The sequence below is a fragment of the Protopterus annectens genome, chromosome 8.part0 (genome assembly GCF_019279795.1).
Source record: "Protopterus annectens isolate FY-2018-M chromosome 8.part0, PAN1.0, whole genome shotgun sequence".
Classification (NCBI taxonomy): Eukaryota; Metazoa; Chordata; order Ceratodontiformes; family Protopteridae; genus Protopterus; species Protopterus annectens.
Window position 1 is genome coordinate 1631461931 of NC_056741.1, and position 19245 is coordinate 1631481175.

Below are 19245 nucleotides of genomic sequence, written 5' to 3' on the forward strand. Positions count from 1 at the left end.
CTGAGCTGAAACTGCCAAAGGCCTTGGGACCTTTGGATCTAGAGAAGAGTGTGGAGGAGAATCTGTGATCCTCTTTTTTGATTCTCTCTCTTTAATACACTGTTTTTCTTCTGACTTCTGATAGGGAGCTCTAACATCTTCCTTCTTTCTGTCAGGCTTAATGCCAGTGGAGGAAACGGAGAGGAAGAAGTCATCACAGAAGCAGGAAAAGCAAGCAATATGCCCCTCAAAACTAACTCTGCTCTTCTCTCAACAAAGGCTTGGGCACCAAAGGCTGAGAAGGCCTTAAGCACCTCCTCTTCCAGGTGAGCCCTAGACAGAATACAGACCTATCATGAGAGTTAGAGGGGGCAGGAGGAGCTTATGCCCACAGCACAGACAATTTTAAAATCCCAAGCACTTATCAATCCCAAAAATAGAGCCACACTCTCAACAAAATCATTAACTCCACAGGCCAATGTATAAACAATCCTAAAAGCAAAACGACACTACAGTAACAAATCTAGAATGATACCACACACTACAAATCCTATAACCCTACATACAAAGAGTCTACAAAAGGAAAGAACTAGTAAAACACCAATGGGCAAGTAGAGAGAGGAGTAGGGAAATCACCCAAACAAGCTAAAACACATGGAAGCACTATCAAAAGAGAGTTATGCAGACAAAAATACCCTGAAAAATACTGACTCGCTTACACTGTACTGCTGCAACACTGTGTGGCCCTGTAGCTTAGAGAGTTTTTCCCTGGGTGCTGTTTAAACATCTGTCGCTTACTACAGTTTGTCATGTAGTGCTATTGTGAAACTGTAACAACACTTGTGGTCCTGTGGCTCCTGTCCTACTCTCCAAACTTAAGTCGTTGTTAGCTTTTTCACCAAGTACATCTTTTGGTGTGTGTGTGTATATGAAGGTCAGGAGTTTCTGAGCTGTTACACTGCAGACTGTAAACTCCGGTTTTGAAGAGGATGCTTTCTTGAGACCTCCAGCAATACTAATTTTGTATGGAAACACTTCTATGAGCTCTTACTAAATTTTGGAAGCTTTCAAGTGGCTAAATGTATCTTTACACTGGCTGGGATAGCAGGAGATGCTGTGCTCTATTTCTGAGCAAACTGCAGTTCTAGATTTCCAACACAGGATATATAAAACTGTTATTTTACATTACCACCATGTTGGTTCTTTCTTTTGCTGAAGATTAGATTTTTTTTGCTTACCTTTTGATGCATCACACTCACACTCACAGTACTTGTCAATTAGATAACTACGTAGTTTTGTAATACGCCTGTTTTGTTTTAAACTACTGCATAGTCACTGCTTCGCTTGGATTCATGTCAAATACAATTTCAGCAAGTGTCTTTGTTATACAAATACATAAATATATTAGTCATCATCAGAGAGCCACTTCCTGCAAATGTTACAAAAATAGGATCAAGACCTCCTGCACCCCCCCAATACCACCCAAACCAATGGAAAAAAAAACCTCAATTAGGGCTGAAAGTGGTTTCTGTAACTCTGCTTCACAGAAAGAGCACTCACTGAAAATTATTTCAGGCACTCCTTTTCTTTAATCTATACTTAAGTGATTACCACTTAAACAGCACTATAATACATTCAAAGTTGTTTTTGATAAGCACCACAAACATGCAGCTGAATAAATTACATTCCACTTAAAAAAGCAAAGGAAACCTCTTACCGTTCAGGATCACTTGCTTCAATCTTTTGAAGCTTTTTACTTGACTGTCGTGCCTCCCAAATGTTTTGCTGCATTGTCACCACGGCACGAGAACTTGATCGAACAGCCCTAGATTCACTCTCATCAAACCCATCACAACGCATTCGACTCCTAGAAATAATGAAATATATAAACTTAAAACAAAGCCAAATCACCTTTCATTGTATTTAAGAACACTGTGATATCTGAACATGAAAACAAACTAAGAAAAAAATATATTACGGAGGTGGGAGTAGGAAAGTACAATTGACAGACTACCCTCATCATAGCAGCCGATTTTTCAATAGATGAATCACTAGGTAGGATTCTTTATCCACAGAATTAGCCACAGGTGGTTGTCTGGACTTTTGTTTCATATCCACTACTTTTAGATGTCCCCAAAGCAGATGGACTAAAGACGTCTGCTTGATAAAACAATTAAATGGGAGCCAGCAAGCACCATTTTCCTTTTTTTTTTGGCAAGGTTTCAAGCAACTGTGTCCAGGCTAGGGGAAAGTAGAGCCTTGGGAGTTTGAAGGCCTGATTAGCTCAACCCATAAATTCAGGTAATGATAAAAATCGAAGGCCCTGGGTTCTCTTGGGACCCATGGGGGAGGAGATTACAGCACTGATAACTTACAGTGTTACCAAGAAAATAATTAGAAAGGGGGAGTGGCAAAAAAGAATGGGTTTAAGGCTAAACATTTAAAAAAAAAAGTTTTCTGGTCTTCTCCACTGCAAGGCTCCACAAGGACACTGGATGAGTGGTCTATGGTGGGAAAATGCCCGCAGGAGCATTGATTCTTCAACTTCAACATACGCAAGTTGTTCATTTACCATAATGCTAAACCCTTGTCGTCTTATTTTGTCCATCTTAACAGATGGGTTATCAGATCTGATCAGATCAAATCTCAAAGCCTTTTTCAAGCTTCTGGATCCAAGGCTTAGGCTCCTCCTCTACCCACAATTATCTCCGGCCACTACAATACCCACAAACCAAGTTCGTCCACATCTTTGTTAGATGAAGTGCGGAGCATATACCAAAAAAATGTAGGAACCATTTTCCAAATGAGAGAAAAACTGAAGGGTCAGCTTTATGCATAACACATGGAAATGCCTTGGCCAGGTCCAATTAGGGATGCCACCTTTTAAGTGGGCCAAAGTGGGACATGGGGATGTGGCCAATATGACAACACCCACACCCTCTACCATGACATAACCGCAGGAGTGGTAAAAGAGATGAAGTTATGGGAACAACAGCTAGCTGGCCGCTGGGATGGCTAGCTGGCTGGCTGGAGTGGCTGACTAGATGGATGAATGCCTGGCTAGCTGGCTGCTGCAGTGACTGACTAGATGAATGAATGCCTGGCTGGCTGCTGCAGTGACTGACTAGATGAATGAATGCCTGGCTGGCTGCTGCAGTGGCTGACTAGATGAATGAATGCCCGGCTGACTGCTGCAGTGGCTGACTAGATGAATGAATGCTCGGCTGGCTGCTGCAGTGGCTAACTACATGAATGAATGCCCGGCTGGCTGGCTGACTAGATGAATGCATGCCCGGCTGGCTGGCTAGACGAATGCATGCCCGGCTGGCTGGCTGACTAGACGAATGCATGCCCGGCTGGCTGGCTGACTAGACGAATGCATGCCCGGCTGGCTGGCTGACTAGACGAATGCATGCCCGGCTGGCTGGCTGACTAGACGAATGCATGCCCGGCTGGCTGGCTGACTAGACGAATGCATGCCCGGCTGGCTGGCTGACTAGACGAATGCATGCCCGGCTGGCTAGACGAATGCATGCCCGGCTGGCTGGCTAGACGAATGCATGCCCGGCTGGCTGGCTGGCTAGACGAATGCATGCCCGGCTGGCTAGACGAATGTATGCCTGGCTGGCTAGACAAATGCATGCCCGGCTGGCTGGCCAGACAAATGCATGCCCGGCTGGCTGGCCAGACAAATGCATGCCCGGCTGGCTGGCTGGCTAGACTAATGCATGCCCGGCTGGCTGGCTAGACGAATGCATGCCCGGCTGGCTGGCTGACTAGACGAATGAATGCCCGGCTGGCTGGCTGACTAGACAAATGAATGCCCGGCTGGCTGGCTGGCTGACTAGACGAATGAATGACAGGCTGGCTGGCTGACTAGACGAATGAATGACAGGCTGGCTGGCTGACTAGACGAATGAATGACAGGCTGGCTGGCTGGCTGACTAGACGAATGAATGGCTGGCTGGCTGACTAGACGAATGAATGACAGGCTGGCTGGCTGACTAGACGAATGAATGACAGGCTGGCTGGCTGACTAGCTGAATGAATACCTGCCTGGCTGGATGACTAGATGAATGCAATAGCTGGCTGGCTGACTAAATGAATGAATGCCTGGCTGACTAGATGAATGAATGCCTGGCTGGCTGACTAGATGAATGAATGGCTGACTAGATGAATAAATGCCTGGCTGGCTGGCAGGCTGACTAGATGAATGAATGCCTGGCTGGCAGGCTGACTAGATGAATGAATGCCTGGCTGGCTGGATGGCTGACTAGATGAATGAATGCCTGGCTGGCTGACTAGATGAATGAATGCCTGGTTGGCTGGCAGGCTGGCTAGATGAATGAATGCCTGGTTGGCAGGCAGGCTGGCTAGATGAATGAATGGCTGGCAGGCAGGCTGGCTAGATGAATGAATGGCTGGCAGGCAGGCTGGCTAGATGAATGAATGGCTGGCAGGCTGGCTGACTAGATGAATGAATGGCTGGCTGGCTGGCCTACTAGATGAATGGCTGGCTGGCTGGCTGACTAGATGAATGAATGGCTGGCTGGCTGGCTGACTAGATGAATGAATGGCAGGCTGGCTGGCTGACTAGATGAATGAATGGCTGGCTGGCTTGCTAGATGAATTGCTGGCTTGCTAGATGAATGGCTGGCTGGCTTGCTAGATGAATGGCTGGCTGGCTTGCTAGATGAATGGCTGGCTGGCTGGCTGGCTAGATGAATGGCTGGCTGGCTGGCTGGCTAGATGAATGGCTGGCTGGCTGGCTAGATGAATGGCTGGCTGGCTGGCTAGATGAATGAATGGCTGGCTGGCTGGCTAGATGAATGAATGGCTGGCTGGCTGGCTAGATGAATGGCTGGCTGGCTGGCTAGATGAATGAATGGCTGGCTGGCTGGCTAGATGAATGAATGGCTGGCTGGCTGGCTAGATGAATGAATGGCTGGCTGGCTAGATGAATGAATGGCTCGCTGGCTAGATGAATGAATGGCTGGCTGGCTAGATGAATGAATGGCTGGCTGGCTGGCTAGATGAATGAATGGCTGGCTGGCTGGCTGACTAGATGAATGAATGGCTGGCTGGCTGACTAGATGAATGAATGGCTGGCTGGCTGACCAGATGAATGAATGGCTGGCTGGCTGACTAGATGAATGAATGGCTGGCTGGCTGACTAGATGAATGAATGGCTGGCTGACTAGATGAATGAATGGCTGGCTGACTAGATGAATGAATGGCTGGCTGGCTGACTAGATGAATGAACAGATGGCTGGCTGACTAGATGAATGAATGGCTGGCTGGCTGACTAGTTGAATGAATGGCTGGCTGGCTGGCTGACTAGATGAATGAATGGCTGGCTGGCTGACTAGATGAATGGCTGGCTGGCTGACTAGATGAATGAATGGCTGGCTGGCTGGCTGACTAGATGAATGAATGGCTGGCTGGCTGACTAGATGAATGAATGGCTGGCTGGCTGACTAGATGAATGAATGGCTGGCTGGCTGACTAGATGAATGAATGGCAGGCTGGCTGGCTGACTAGATGAATGAATGGCAGGCTGGCTGGCTGACTAGATGAATGAATGGCAGGCTGGCTGGCTGACTAGATGAATGAATGGCTGGCTGGCTGGCTAGATGAATGAATGGCTGGCTGGCTGGCTGGCTAGATGAATGAATGGCTGGCTGGCTGGCTGACTAGATGAATGAATGGCTGGCTGGCTGACTAGATGAATGAATGGCTGGCTGGCTGGCTGACTAGATGAATGAATGGCTGGCTGGCTGGCTGACTAGATGAATGAATGGCTGGCTGGCTGGCTGACTAGATGAATGAATGGCTGGCTGGCTGACTAGATGAATGAATGGCTGGCTGGCTGGCTGACTAGATGAATGAATGGCTGGCTGGCTAGATGAATGAATGGCTGGCTGGCTAGATGAATGAATGGCTGGCTGGCTGGCTGACTAGATGAATGAATGGCTGGCTGGCTGGCTGACTAGATGAATGAATGGCTGGCTGGCTGGCTGACTAGATGAATGAATGAATGGCTGGCTGGCTGACTAGATGAATGAATGGCTGGCTGGCTGACTAGATGAATGAATGAATGGCTGGCTGGCTGACTAGATGAATGAATGGCTGGCTGGCTGACTAGATGAATGAATGGCTGGCTGGCTGACTAGATGAATGAATGGCTGGCTGGCTGGCTGACTAGATGAATGAATGGCTGGCTGGCTGGCTGACTAGATGAATGAATGGCTGTCTGACTAGATGAATGAATGGCTGGCTGACTAGATGAATGAATGGCTGGCTGACTAGATGAATGAATGGCTGGCTGGCTGACTAGATGAATGAATGGCTGGCTTTGACTAGATGAATGAATGGCTGGCTGGCTGACTAGATGAATGAATGAATGGCTGGCTGGCTGACTAGATGAATGAATGGCTGGCTGGCTGACTAGATGAATGAATGGCTGGCTGGCTGACTAGATGAATGAATGGCTGGCTGGCTGACTAGATGAATGAATGGCTGGCTGGCTGGCTGACTAGATGAATGAATGGCTGGCTGGCTGGCTGACTAGATGAATGAATGGCTGGCTGGCTGGCTGGCTGACTAGATGAATGAACAGATGGCTGGCTGACTAGATGAATGAATGGCTGGCTGGCTGGCTGACTAGATGAATGAATGGCTGGCTGGCTGACTAGATGAATGAATGGCTGGCTGGCTGACTAGATGAATGGCTGGCTGGCTGACTAGATGAATGAATGGCTGAATGGCTGGCTGGCTGGCTGACTAGATGAATGAATGGCTGGCTGGCTGGCTGGCTGACTAGATGAATGAATGCCTGACTGGCTGACTAGATGAATGAATGCCTGGATGGCTGACTAGATGAATGAATGCCTGGATGGCTGACTAGATGAATGAATGCCTGGATGGCTGACTAGATGAATGAATGCCTGGATGGCTGACTAGATGAATGAATGCCTGGATGGCTGACTAGATGAATGAATGCCTGGATGGCTGACTAGATGAATGAATGCCTGGCTGGCTAACTAGGTGGACGAGTGCCTGGCTGGCTAACTAGGTGGACGAGTGCCTGGCTGGCTAACTAGGTGGATGAGTGCCTGGCTGGCTAACTAGATGAAATGAATGCCTGGATGGCTGACAAGATGAAATGAATGCCTGGCTGGCTGGCAAGATGAATTGAATGCCTGGCTGGCTGACAAGATGAATTGAATGCCTGGCTGGCTGGCTAGATGAATGAATGCCTGGCTGGCTGGCTAGATGAATGAATGCCTGGCTGGCTGACTAGATGAATGAATGCCTGGCTGGCTGGATGGCTGACTAGATGAATGAATGCCTGGCTGGCTGGTTGGCTGACTAGATGAATGAATGCCTGGATGGCTGACTAGATGAATGAATGCCTGGCTGGCTGGTTGACTAGATGAATGAATGCCTGGCTGGCTGACTAGATAAATGAATGGCTGGCTGGCTGACTAGATGAATGAATGGCTGGCTGGCTGACTAGATGAATGAATGGCTGGCTGGCTGACTAGATGAATGAATGCCTGGATGGCTGACTAGATGAATGAATGCCTGGATGGCTGACTAGATGAATGAACGCCTGGATGGCTGACTAGATGAATGAACGCCTGGATGGCTGACTAGATGAATGAACGCCTGGATGGCTGACTAGATGAATGAACGCCTGGATGGCTGACTAGATGAATGAACGCCTGGATGGCTGACTAGATGAATGAATGCCTGGCTGACTAGATGAATGAACGCCTGGATGGCTGACTAGATGAATGAACGCCTGGATGTCTGGCTGACTAGATGAATGAACGCCTGGATGTCTGGCTGACTAGATGAATGAACGCCTGGATGTCTGGCTGACTAGATGAATGAACGCCTGGATGTCTGGCTGACTAGATGAATGAACGCCTGGCTGGCTGACTAGATGAATGAGCCTGGATGTCTGGCTGACTAGATGAATGAACCTGGCTGGCTGACTAGATGAATGACTGCCTGGCTGGCTGACTAGATGAATGAACGCCTGGATGTCTGGCTGACTAGATGAATGAACGCCTGGATGTCTGGCTGACTAGATGAATGAACGCCTGGATGGATGGCTGACTAGATGAATGAACGCCTGGATGGATGGCTGACTAGATGAATGAACGCCTGGATGGATGGCTGACTAGATGAATGAACGCCTGGATGGATGGCTGACTAGATGAATGAACGCCTGGATGGATGGCTGACTAGATGAATGAACGCCTGGATGGATGGCTGACTAGATGAATGAACGCCTGGATGGATGGCTGACTAGATGAATGAACGCCTGGATGGATGGCTGACTAGATGAATGAATGCCTGGATGGATGGCTGACTAGATGAATGAATGCCTGGATGGATGGCTGACTAGATGAATGAATGCCTGGATGGATGGCTGACTAGATGAATGAATGCCTGGATGGATGGCTGACCAGATGAATGAATGCCTGGATGGATGGCTGGCTGGCTGACTAGGTAGACAAATGCCTGGCTGGCTAACTAGGTGGACGAGTGCCTGGCTGGCTGACAAGATGAATGAATGCCTGGCTGGCTGGCTGGCAAGATGAATTGAATGCCTGGCTGGCTGGCAAGATGAATTGAATGCCTGGCTGGCTGACAAGATGAATTGAATGCCTGGCTGGCTGACAAGATGAATTGAATGCCTGGCCGGTTAGATGAATGAATGCCTGGCTGGCTAGATGAATGAATGCCTGGCTGGCTGGCTAGATGAATGAATGCCTGGCTGGCTAGATGAATGAATGCCTGGCTGGCTGGCTAGATGAATGAATGCCTGGCTGGCTGGCTAGATGAATGAATGCCTGGCTGGCTGGCTGGCTAGATGAATGAATGCCTGGCTAGATGAATGAATGTCTGGCTGGCTGGCTAGATGAATGAATGCCTGGCTGGCTAGTTGGCTGACTAGATGAATGAATGCCTGGCTGGGCTGGATGGCTGACTAGATGAATGAATGCATGGCTGGCTGGATGACTGATTGCCTGGCTGGCTGACTAGATGAATGAATGCCTGGCTGGCTGGTTGACTAGATGAATGAATGGCAGGCTGGCTGGCTGACTAGATGAATGAATGGCAGGCTGGCTGGCTGACTAGATGAATGAATGGCAGGCTGGCTGGCTGGCTAGATGAAGGAATGCCTGGCAGGCTGGCTGGCTGGCTAGATGAAGGAATGCCTGGCTGGCTGGCTGGCTGGCTGGCTAGATGAAGGAATGCCTGGCTGGCTGGCTGGCTGGCTGGCTAGATGAAGGAATGCCTGGCTGGCTGGCTGGCTAGATGAAGGAATGCCTGGCTGGCTGGCTAGATGAAGGAATGCCTGGCTGGCTGGCTGGCTGGCTAGATGAAGGAATGCCTGGCTGGCTGGCTGGCTGGCTAGATGAAGGAATGCCTGGCTGGCTAGATGAAGGAATGCCTGGCTGGCTGGCTGGCTGGCTGACTAGATGAACGAATGCCTGGCTGGCTGGTTGACTAGATGGATGAATGCCTGGCTGGCTGGTTGACTAGATGAATGAATGGCTGGCTAGATGAATGGATGCCTGGCTGGCTGGCTAGAAGAATGGATGCCTGGCTGGCTGGCTAGAAGAATGGATGCCTGGCTGGCTGGCTAGAAGAATGGATGCCTGGCTGGCTAGAAGAATGGATGCTTGGCTAGATGAATAAATGCCTGGCTGGCTGGCTAGATGAATAAATGCCTGGCTGGCTGGCTGACTAAGATGAATAAATGCCTGGCTGGCTGGCTGGCTGACTAAGATGAATGAATGCCTGGCTGGCTGGCTAGACGAATGAATGCCAAGCTGGCTGGCTGACTAGACGAATGAATGCCAGGCTGGCTGGCTGACTAGACGAATGAATGCCAGGCTGGCTGGCTGACTAGACGAATGAATGCCAGGCTGGCTGGCTAGATGAATAAATGCCTGGCTGGCTAGATGAATAAATGCCTGGCTGGCTGGCTGGCTAGAAGAATAAATGCCTGGCTGGCTGGCTGGCTAGATGAATAAATGCCTGGCTGGCTGGCTGGCTAGATGAATAAATGCCTGGCTGGCTGGCTAGATGAATAAATGCCTGGCTGGCTGGCTGGCTGGCTAAATGAATAAATGCCTGGCTGGCTGGCTAGATGAATGAATGCCTGGCTGGCTGGCTAGATGAATGAATGCCTGGCTGGCTGGCTAGATGAATGAATGCCTGGCTGGCTGGCTAGATGAATAAATGCCTGGCTGGCTGGCTAGATGAATAAATGCCTGGCTGGCTGGCTAGATGAATAAATGCCTGGCTAGATGAATGAATGCCTGGCTGGCTGGCTGACTAGGTGAATGAATGCCTGGCTGGCTGGCTGACTAGGTGAATGAATGCCTGGCTGGCTGGCTGGCTGGCTGACTAGGTGAATGAATGCCTGGCTGGCTGACTAGGTGAATGAATGCCTGGCTGGCTGACTAGGTGAATGAATGCCTGGCTGGCTGGCTGGCTGACTAGGTGAATGAATGCCTGGCTGGCTGGCTGACTAGGTGAATGAATGCCTGGCTGGCTGGCTGACTAGATGAATGAATGCCTGGCTGGCTGGCTGGCTAGATGAATGAATGCCTGGCTGGCTGGCTGGCTAGATGAATGAATGCCTGGCTGGCTGGCTAGATGAATGAATGCCTGGCTGGCTGGCTAGATGAATGAATGCCTGGCTGGCTGGCTGGCTGGCTAGATGAATGAATGCCTGGCTGGATGGCTGGCTGGCTAGATGAATGAATGCCTGGCTGGCTGACTAGGTGAATGAATGCCTGGCTGGCTGGCTGGCCGACTAGGTGAATGAATGCCTGGCTGGCTGGCTGGCTGACTAGGTGAATGAATGCCTGGCTGGCTGGCTGGCTGACTAGGTGAATGAATGCCTGGCTGGCTGGCTGGCTGACTAGGTGAATGAATGCCTGGCTGGCTGGCTGACTAGGTGAATGAATGCCTGGCTGGCTGGCTGGCTGGCTGGCTGGCTGACTAGGTGAATGAATGCCTGGCTGGCTGGCTGGCTGGCTGGCTGACTAGGTGAATGAATGCCTGGCTGGCTGGCTGACTAGGTGAATGAATGCCTGGCTGGCTGGCTGACTAGGTGAATGAATGCCTGGCTGGCTGGCTGACTAGGTGAATGAATGCCTGGCTGGCTGGCTGACTAGGTGAATGAATGCCTGGCTGGCTGGCTAGATGAATGAATGCCTGGCTGGCTAGATGAATGAAGAATGAATGCCTGGCTGGCTAGATGAATGAATGAATGGCTGGCTAGATGAATAAATGCCTGGCTGGCTGGCTGGCTAGATGAATAAATGCCTGGCTGGCTGGCTGGCTAGATGAATAAATGCCTGGCTGGCTGGCTGGCTAAATGAATAAATGCCTGGCTGGCTGGCTGGCTAAATGAATAAATGCCTGGCTGGCTGGCTGGCTAAATGAATAAATGCCTGGCTGGCTGGCTGGCTAGATGAATAAATGGCTGGCTGGCTGGCTAGATGAATAAATGCCTGGCTAGGTGAATGAATGCCTGGCTGGCTGGCTGACAAGATGAATGAATGCCTGCCTGGCTGGCTGGCTGACTAGATGAATGAATGCCTGGCTGGCTGGCTGACTAGGTGAATGAATGCCTGGCTGGCTGGCTGACTAGGTGAATGAATGCCTGGCTGGCTGGCTGGCTGACTAGGTGAATGAATGCCTGGCTGGCTGGCTGGCTGACTAGGTGAATGAATGCCTGGCTGGCTGGCTGACTAGGTGAATGAATGCCTGGCTGGCTGGCTGGCTGGCTGACTAGGTGAATGAATGCCTGGCTGGCTGGCTGGCTGGCTGACTAGGTGAATGAATGCCTGGCTGGCTGGCTGACTAGGTGAATGAATGCCTGGCTGGCTGGCTGACTAGGTGAATGAATGCCTGGCTGGCTGGCTGGCTGACTAGGTGAATGAATGCCTGGCTGGCTGGCTGACTAGGTGAATGAATGCCTGGCTGGCTGGCTGGCTGACTAGGTGAATGAATGCCTGGCTGGCTGGCTGACTAGGTGAATGAATGCCTGGCTGGCTGGCTGACTAGGTGAATGAATGCCTGGCTGGCTGGCTGACTAGGTGAATGAATGCCTGGCTGGCTGGCTGACTAGGTGAATGAATGCCTGGCTGGCTGGCTGACTAGGTGAATGAATGCCTGGCTGGCTGACTAGGTGAATGAATGCCTGGCTGGCTGACTAGGTGAATGAATGCCTGGCTGGCTGGCTGGCTAGATGAATGAATGCCTGGCTGGCTGGCTAGATGAATGAATGCCTGGCTGGCTGGCTAGATGAATGAATGCCTGGCTGGCTAGATGAATGAATGAATGCCTGGCTGGCTGAATGAATGGCTGGCTAGATGAATGAATGCCTGGCTGGCTGGCTAGATGAATGAATGCCTGGCTGGCTGGCTAGATGAATGAATGCCTGGCTGGCTAGATGAATGAAGAATGAATGCCTGGCTGGCTAGATGAATGAATGCCTGGCTGGCTAGATGAATGAATGCCTGGCTGGCTGAATGAATGGCTGGGCTAGATGAATGGCTGGCAGGCTGGCTGACTAGATGAATGAATGGCTGGCAGGCTGGCTGACTAGATGAATGAATGGCTGGCAGGCTGGCTGACTAGATGAATGAATGGCTGGCAGGCTGGCTGACTAGATGAATGAATGGCTGGCAGGCTGGCTGAATAGATGAATGAATGGCTGGCAGGCTGGCTGACTAGATGAATGAATGGCTGGCTGGCTTACCAGATGAATGAATGGCTGGTTGGCTGGCTTACTAGATGAATGAATGGCTGGCAGGCAGGCTGACTAGATGAATGAATGGCTGGCTGGCTTACCAGATGAATGAATGGCTGGCTGGCTGGCTTGCTAGATGAATGGCTGGCTTGCTAGATGAATGGCTGGCTGGCTGGCTTGCTAGATGAATGGCTGGCTGGCTTGCTAGATGAATGGCTGGCTGGCTGGCTGGTTGGCTAGATGAATGGCTGGGCTAGATGAATGAATGGCTGGCTGGCTGACTAGATGAATGAATGGCTGGCTGGCTGGCTAGATTAATGAATGGCTGGCTGGCTGGCTGACTAGATGAATGAATGGCAGGCTGGCTGGCTGACTAGATGAATTGAATGCCTGGCTGGCTGGCAAGATGAATTGAATGCCTGGCTGGCTGACTGGCTGGCTGACAAGATGAATTGAATGCCTGGCTGGCTGGCTAGATGTATGAATGCCTGGCTGGCTGGCTAGATGTATGAATGCCTGGCTGGCTGGCTAGATGTATGAATGCCTGGCCTGCTGGCTAGATGAATGAATGCCTGGCCGGCTGGCTGGCTAGATGAATGAATGCCTGGCCGGCTGGCTGGCTAGATGAATGAATGCCTGGCCGGCTGGCTGGCTAGATGAATGAATGCCTGGCTGGCTAGATGAATGAATGCCTGGCTGGCTGGTTGGCTGGCTAGATGAATGAATGCCTGGCTGGTTGGCTGACTAGATGAATGAATGCCTGGCTGGCTGGCTAGATGAATGAATGCCTGGCCGGCTGGCTGGCTAGATGAATGAATGCCCGGCTGGCTGGCTAGATGAATGAATGCCTGGCTGGCTAGATGAATGAATGCCTGGCTGGCTAGATGAATGAATGCCTGGCTGGCTGGCTAGATGAATGAATGCCTGGCTGGCTGGCTAGATGAATGAATGCCTGGCTGGCTGGCTAGATGAATGAATGCCTGGCTGGCTGGCTAGATGAATGAATGCCTGGCTGGCTGGCTAGATGAATGAATGTCTGGCTGGCTGACTAGATGAATGAATGCCTGGCTGGCTGGTTGGCTGACTAGATGAATGAATGCCTGGCTGGGCTGGTTGGCTGACTAGATGAATGAATGCCTGGCTGGCTGGATGGCTGACTAGATGAATGAATGCATGGCTGGCTGGATGGCTGACTAGATGAATGAATGCATGGCTGGCTGGATGACTGACTGCCTGGCTGGCTGACTAGATGAATGAATGCCTGGATGGCTGGTTGACTAGATGAATGAATGCCTGGCTGGCTGGATGACTAGATGAATGAATGCATGGCTGGCTGGCTGACTGACGAGATAAATGAATGCCTGGCTGGCTGGCTGGCTAGATGAATGAATGCCTGGCTGGCTGGCTAGATGAATGAATGCCTGGCTGGCTGGCTAGATGAATGAATGCCTGGCTGGCTAGATGAATGAATGCCTGGCTGGCTGGCTAGATGAATGAATGTCTGGCTGGCTGACTAGATGAATGAATGCCTGGCTGGCTGGTTGGCTGACTGCCTGGCTGGGCTGGTTGGCTGACTAGATGAATTAATGCCTGGCTGGCTGGATGGCTGACTAGATGAATGAATGCATGGCTGGCTGGATGACTGATTGCCTGGCTGGCTGACTAGATGAATGAATGCCTGGCTGGCTGGTTGACTAGATGAATGAATGCCTGGCTGACTGGATGACTAGATGAATGAATGCATGGCTGGCTGGCTGACTGACGAGATGAATGAATGCCTGGCTGGCTGGTTGACTAGATGAATGAATGCCTGGCTGGCTGGATGACTAGATGAATGAATGCATGGCTGGCTGGATGACTGATTGCCTAGATGAATGAATGCCTGGCTGGCTGGTTGACTAGATGAATGAATGCCTGGCTGGCTGGATGACTAGATGAATGAATGCCTGGCTGGCTGGCTGGCTGACTGATGAGATGAAGGAATGCCTGGCTGGCTAGATGAAGGAATGCCTGGCTGGCTGGCTGGCTGCCTAGATGAAGGAATGCCTGGCTGGCTGGCTGCCTAGATGAAGGAATGCCTGGCTGGCTGGCTGCCTAGATGAAGGAATGCCTGGCTGGCTGGCTGCCTAGATGAAGGAATGCCTGGCTGGCTGGCTGCCTAGATGAAGGAATGCCTGGCTGGCTGGCTGGCTGCCTAGATGAAGGAATGCCTGGCTGGCTGGCTGGCTGCCTAGATGAAGGAATGCCTGGCTGGCTGGCTGGCTGCCTAGATGAAGGAATGCCTGGCTGGCTGGCTAGATGAAGGAATGCCTGGCTGGCTGCCTAGATGAAGGAATGCCTGGCTGGCTGGCTAGATGAAGGAATGCCTGGCTGGCTGGCTAGATGAAGGAATGCCTGGCTGGCTAGATGAAGGAATGCCTGGCTGGCTGGCTAGATGAAGGAATGCCTGGCTGGCTGGCTGGCTGGCTAGATGAAGGAATGCCTGGCTGGCTGGCTGGCTAGATGAAGGAATGCCTGGCTGGCTGGCTGGCTAGATGAAGGAATGCCTGGCTGGCTGGCTGGCTAGATGAAGGAATGCCTGGCTGGCTGGCTTACTAGATGAATGAATGCCTGGCTGGCTGGCTTACTAGATGAATGAATGCCTGGCTGGCTGGTTGACTAGATGAATGAATGGATGGCTGGATGGCTGGCTAGATGAATGGATGCCTGGCTGGCTGGCTAGAAGAATGGATGCCTGGCTGGCTAGAAGAATGGATGCCTGGCTAGATGAATAAATGCCTGGCTGGTTGACTAGATGAATGAATGCCTGGCTGGCTGGCTGACTAGATGAATGAATGCCTGGATGGCTGGTTGACTAGATGAATGAATGCCTGGCTGGCTGGATGACTAGATGAATGAATGCATGGCTGGCTGGCTGACTGACGAGATAAATGAATGCCTGGCTGGCTGGCTGGCTGGCTAGATGAATGAATGCCTGGCTGGCTGGCTAGATGAATGAATGCCTGGCTGGCTAGATGAATGAATGCCTGGCTGGCTGGCTAGATGAATGAATGGCTGGCTGGCTGACTAGATGAATGATTGCCTGGCTGGCTGGCTGGCTGACTAGATGAATGATTGCCTGGCTGGCTGGCTGACTAGACGAATGAATGCCAGGCTGGCTGGCTGGCTGACTAGACGAATGAATGCCAGGCTGGCTGGCTGGCTGGCTGACTAGACGAATGAATGCCTGGCTGGCTGACTAGATGAATGAATGCCTGGCTGGCTGGCTAGATGAATGAATGCCTGGCTGGCTGACTAGATGAATGAATGCCTGGCTGGCTGGTTGGCTGACTAGATGAATGAATGCCTGGCTGGCTGATGAATGCCCTGGCTGGCTGACTAGGTGAATGAATGCCTGGCTGGCTGGCTAGGTGAATGAATGCCTGGCTGGCTGGCTGGATGACTAGATGAATGAATGCCTGGCTGGCTGGCTGGCTGGCTGACTGATTAGATGAATGAATGGCTGGCTGGCTGGCTAGCCGAATGAATGCCTGGCTGGCTGGCCGAATGAATGCCTGGCTGGCTGGTTGACTAGATGAATGAATGCCTGGCTGGCTGGATGACTAGATGAATGAATGCCTGGCTGGCTGGATGACTAGATGAATGAATGCCTGGCTGGCTGGCTGGCTGGCTGACTGATTAGATGAATGAATGCCTGGCTGGCTGGCTGGCTGACTAGGTGAATGAATGCCTGGCTGGCTGGCTGACTAGGTGAATGAATGCCTGGCTGGCTGGCTAGGTGAATGAATGCCTGGCTGGCTAGATGAATGAATGCCTGGCTGGCTGGCTAGGTGAATGAATGCCTGGCTGGCTGGCTGACTAGGTGAATGAATGCCTGGCTGGCTGGCTAGATGAATGAATGCCTGCCTGGCTGGCTGGCTGGCTAGATGAATGAATGAATGCCTGGCTGGCTGGCTAGATGAATGAATGCCTGGCTGGCTGGCTAGGTGAATGAATGCCTGGCTGGCTGGCTGGCTAGATGAATGAATGCCTGGCTGGCTGGCTGGCTAGATGAATGAATGCCTGGCTGGCTAGATGAATGAATGCCTGGCTGGCTAGATGAATGAATGCCTGGCTGGCTGGCTAGATGAATGAATGCCTGGCTGGCTGGCTAGATGAATGAATGCCTGGCTGGCTGGCTAGATGAATGAATGGCTGGCTGGCTAGATGAATGAATGCCTGGCTGGCTGGCTAGATGAATGAATGCCTGGCGGGCTGGCTAGATGAATGAATGCCTGGCGGGCTGGCTAGATGAATGAATGCCTGGCTAGCTAATGAATGCTACCTGGCTGACTAGACGAATGAATGCCAGGCTGGCTGGCTGACTAGACGAATGAATGCCAGGCTGGCTGGCTGACTAGACGAATGAATGCCAGGCTGGCTGGCTGACTAGACGAATGAATGCCTGGCTGGCTGGCTAGATGAATGAATGCCTGGCTGGCTGGCTGACTAGACAAATGAATGCCAGGCTGTCTGGCTGGCTGACTAGACGAATGAATGCCAGGCTGTCTGGCTGGCTAGACGAATGAATGCCTGGCTGGCTGGCTAGATGAATGAATGCCTGGCGGGCTGGCTGGCTAGATGAATGAATGCCTGGCAGGCTGGCTAGATCAATGAATGCCTGGCTGGCTGGCTAGATGAATGAATGCCTGGCTGGCTGGCTGGCTAGATCAATGAATGCCTGGCTGGCTGGCTGGCTAGATGAATAAATGCCTGGCTGGCTGGCTGGCTGGCTAGATGAATAAATGCCCGGCCGGCTGGCTGGCTGGCTAGATGAATAAATGCCTGGCTGGCTGGTTGGCTGACTAGATGAATGAATGCCTGGCTGGCTGGCTAGATGAATGAATGCCTGGCTGGCTGGCTGGCTGGATGACTAGATGAATGAATGCCTGGCTGGCTGGCTGGCTGGCTGACTGATTAGATGAATGAATGCCTGGCTGGCTGGCTGACTAGACAAATGAATGCCAGGCTGTCTGGCTGGCTGACTAGACGAATGAATGCCTGGCTGGCTGGCTGGCTAGATGAATGAATGCCTGGCTGGCTGGCTGGCTAGATGAATGAATGCCTGGCTGGCTGGCTGGCTAGATGAATGAATGCCTGGCTGGCTGGCTAGATGAATGAATGCCTGGCTGGCTAGCTGGCTAGATGAATGAATGCCTGGCTGGCTACATGAATGAATGCCTGCCTGGCTGGCTAAATGAATGAATGCCTGGCTGACTAGGTGAATGAATGCCTGGCTGGCTAGATGAATGAATGCCTGGCTGGCTGAATGAATGGCTGGCTAGATGAATGAATGCCTGGCTGGCTGAATGAATGGCTGGCTAGATGAATGAATGCCTGGCTGGCTGGCTAGATGAATGAATGCCTGGCTGGCTGACTAGATGAATGAATGCCTGGCTGGCTGGCTGGCTGACTAGGTGAATGAATGCCTGGCTGGCTGGCTGGCTGACTAGGTGAATGAATGCCTGGCTGGCTGGCTGGCTGACTAGGTGAATGAATGCCTGGCTGGCTGGCTGGCTGACTAGATGAATGAATGCCTGGTGCCTGGCTGGCTGGCTGGCTAGATGAATGAATGCCTGGCTGGCTGACTAGGTGAATGAATGCCTGGCTGGCCGGCCGAATGAATGCCTGGCGGGCTGGCTAGATGAATGAATGCCTGGCGGGCTGGCTAGATCAATGAATGCCTGGCTGGCTGGCTGGCTGGCTGGCTGGCTAGATCAATGAATGCCTGGCTGGCTGGCTGGCTAGATGAATAAATGCCTGGCTGGCTGGCTAGATGAATAAATGCCTGGCTGGCTGGCTGGCTAGATGAATAAATGCCTGGCTGGCTGGCTGGCTAGATGAATAAATGCCTGGCTGGCTGGCTGGCTAGATGAATAAATGCCTGGCTGGCTGGCTAGATGAATGAATGCCTGCCTGACTGGCTGGCTAGATGAATGAATGAATGCCTGCCTGGCTGGCTGGCTAGATGAATGAATGCCTGCCTGGCTGGCTGGCTAGGTGAATGAATGCCGGCCTGGCTGACTAGGTGAATGAATGCCTGGCTGGCTGGCTGGCTGGCTAGATGAATGAATGCCTGGCTGGCTGGCTGGCTAGATGAATGAATGTCTGGCTGGCTGGCTAGATGAATGAATGTCTGGCTGGCTAGATGAATGAAGAATGAATGCCTGGCTGGCTAGATGAATGAATGCCTGGCTGGCTGAATGAATGGCTGGGCTAGATGAATGAATGCCTGGCTGGCTGGCTAGATGAATGAATGCCAGGCTGGCTGGCTGACTAGATGTATGAATGCCAGGCTGGCTGACTAGATGGATGAATGCTAGGCTGGCTGGCTGACTAGATGTATGAATGCCAGGCTGGCTGACTAGATGGATGAATGCCAGGCTGGCTGGCTGGCTGACTAGGTGAATGAATGCCAGGCTGGCTGGCTGGCT

The 19245-nt window shown here is 51.6% G+C and overlaps 1 protein-coding gene across 2 annotated transcripts in view; it reads right to left on the reverse strand.

Moving 5' to 3' along the window:
* NKAPD1 (NKAP domain containing 1) overlaps window positions 1–19245 on the reverse strand; it is a 528467-nt gene that overhangs the window by 327665 nt on the left and 181557 nt on the right. For both annotated transcript variants that reach the window (XM_044081164.1, XM_044081163.1), the window contains exon 5: window positions 1697–1846. In XM_044081164.1, coding sequence (XP_043937099.1) covers window positions 1697–1846 — 150 coding nt within the window. The remainder of the gene's footprint in view (window positions 1–1696; window positions 1847–19245) is intronic.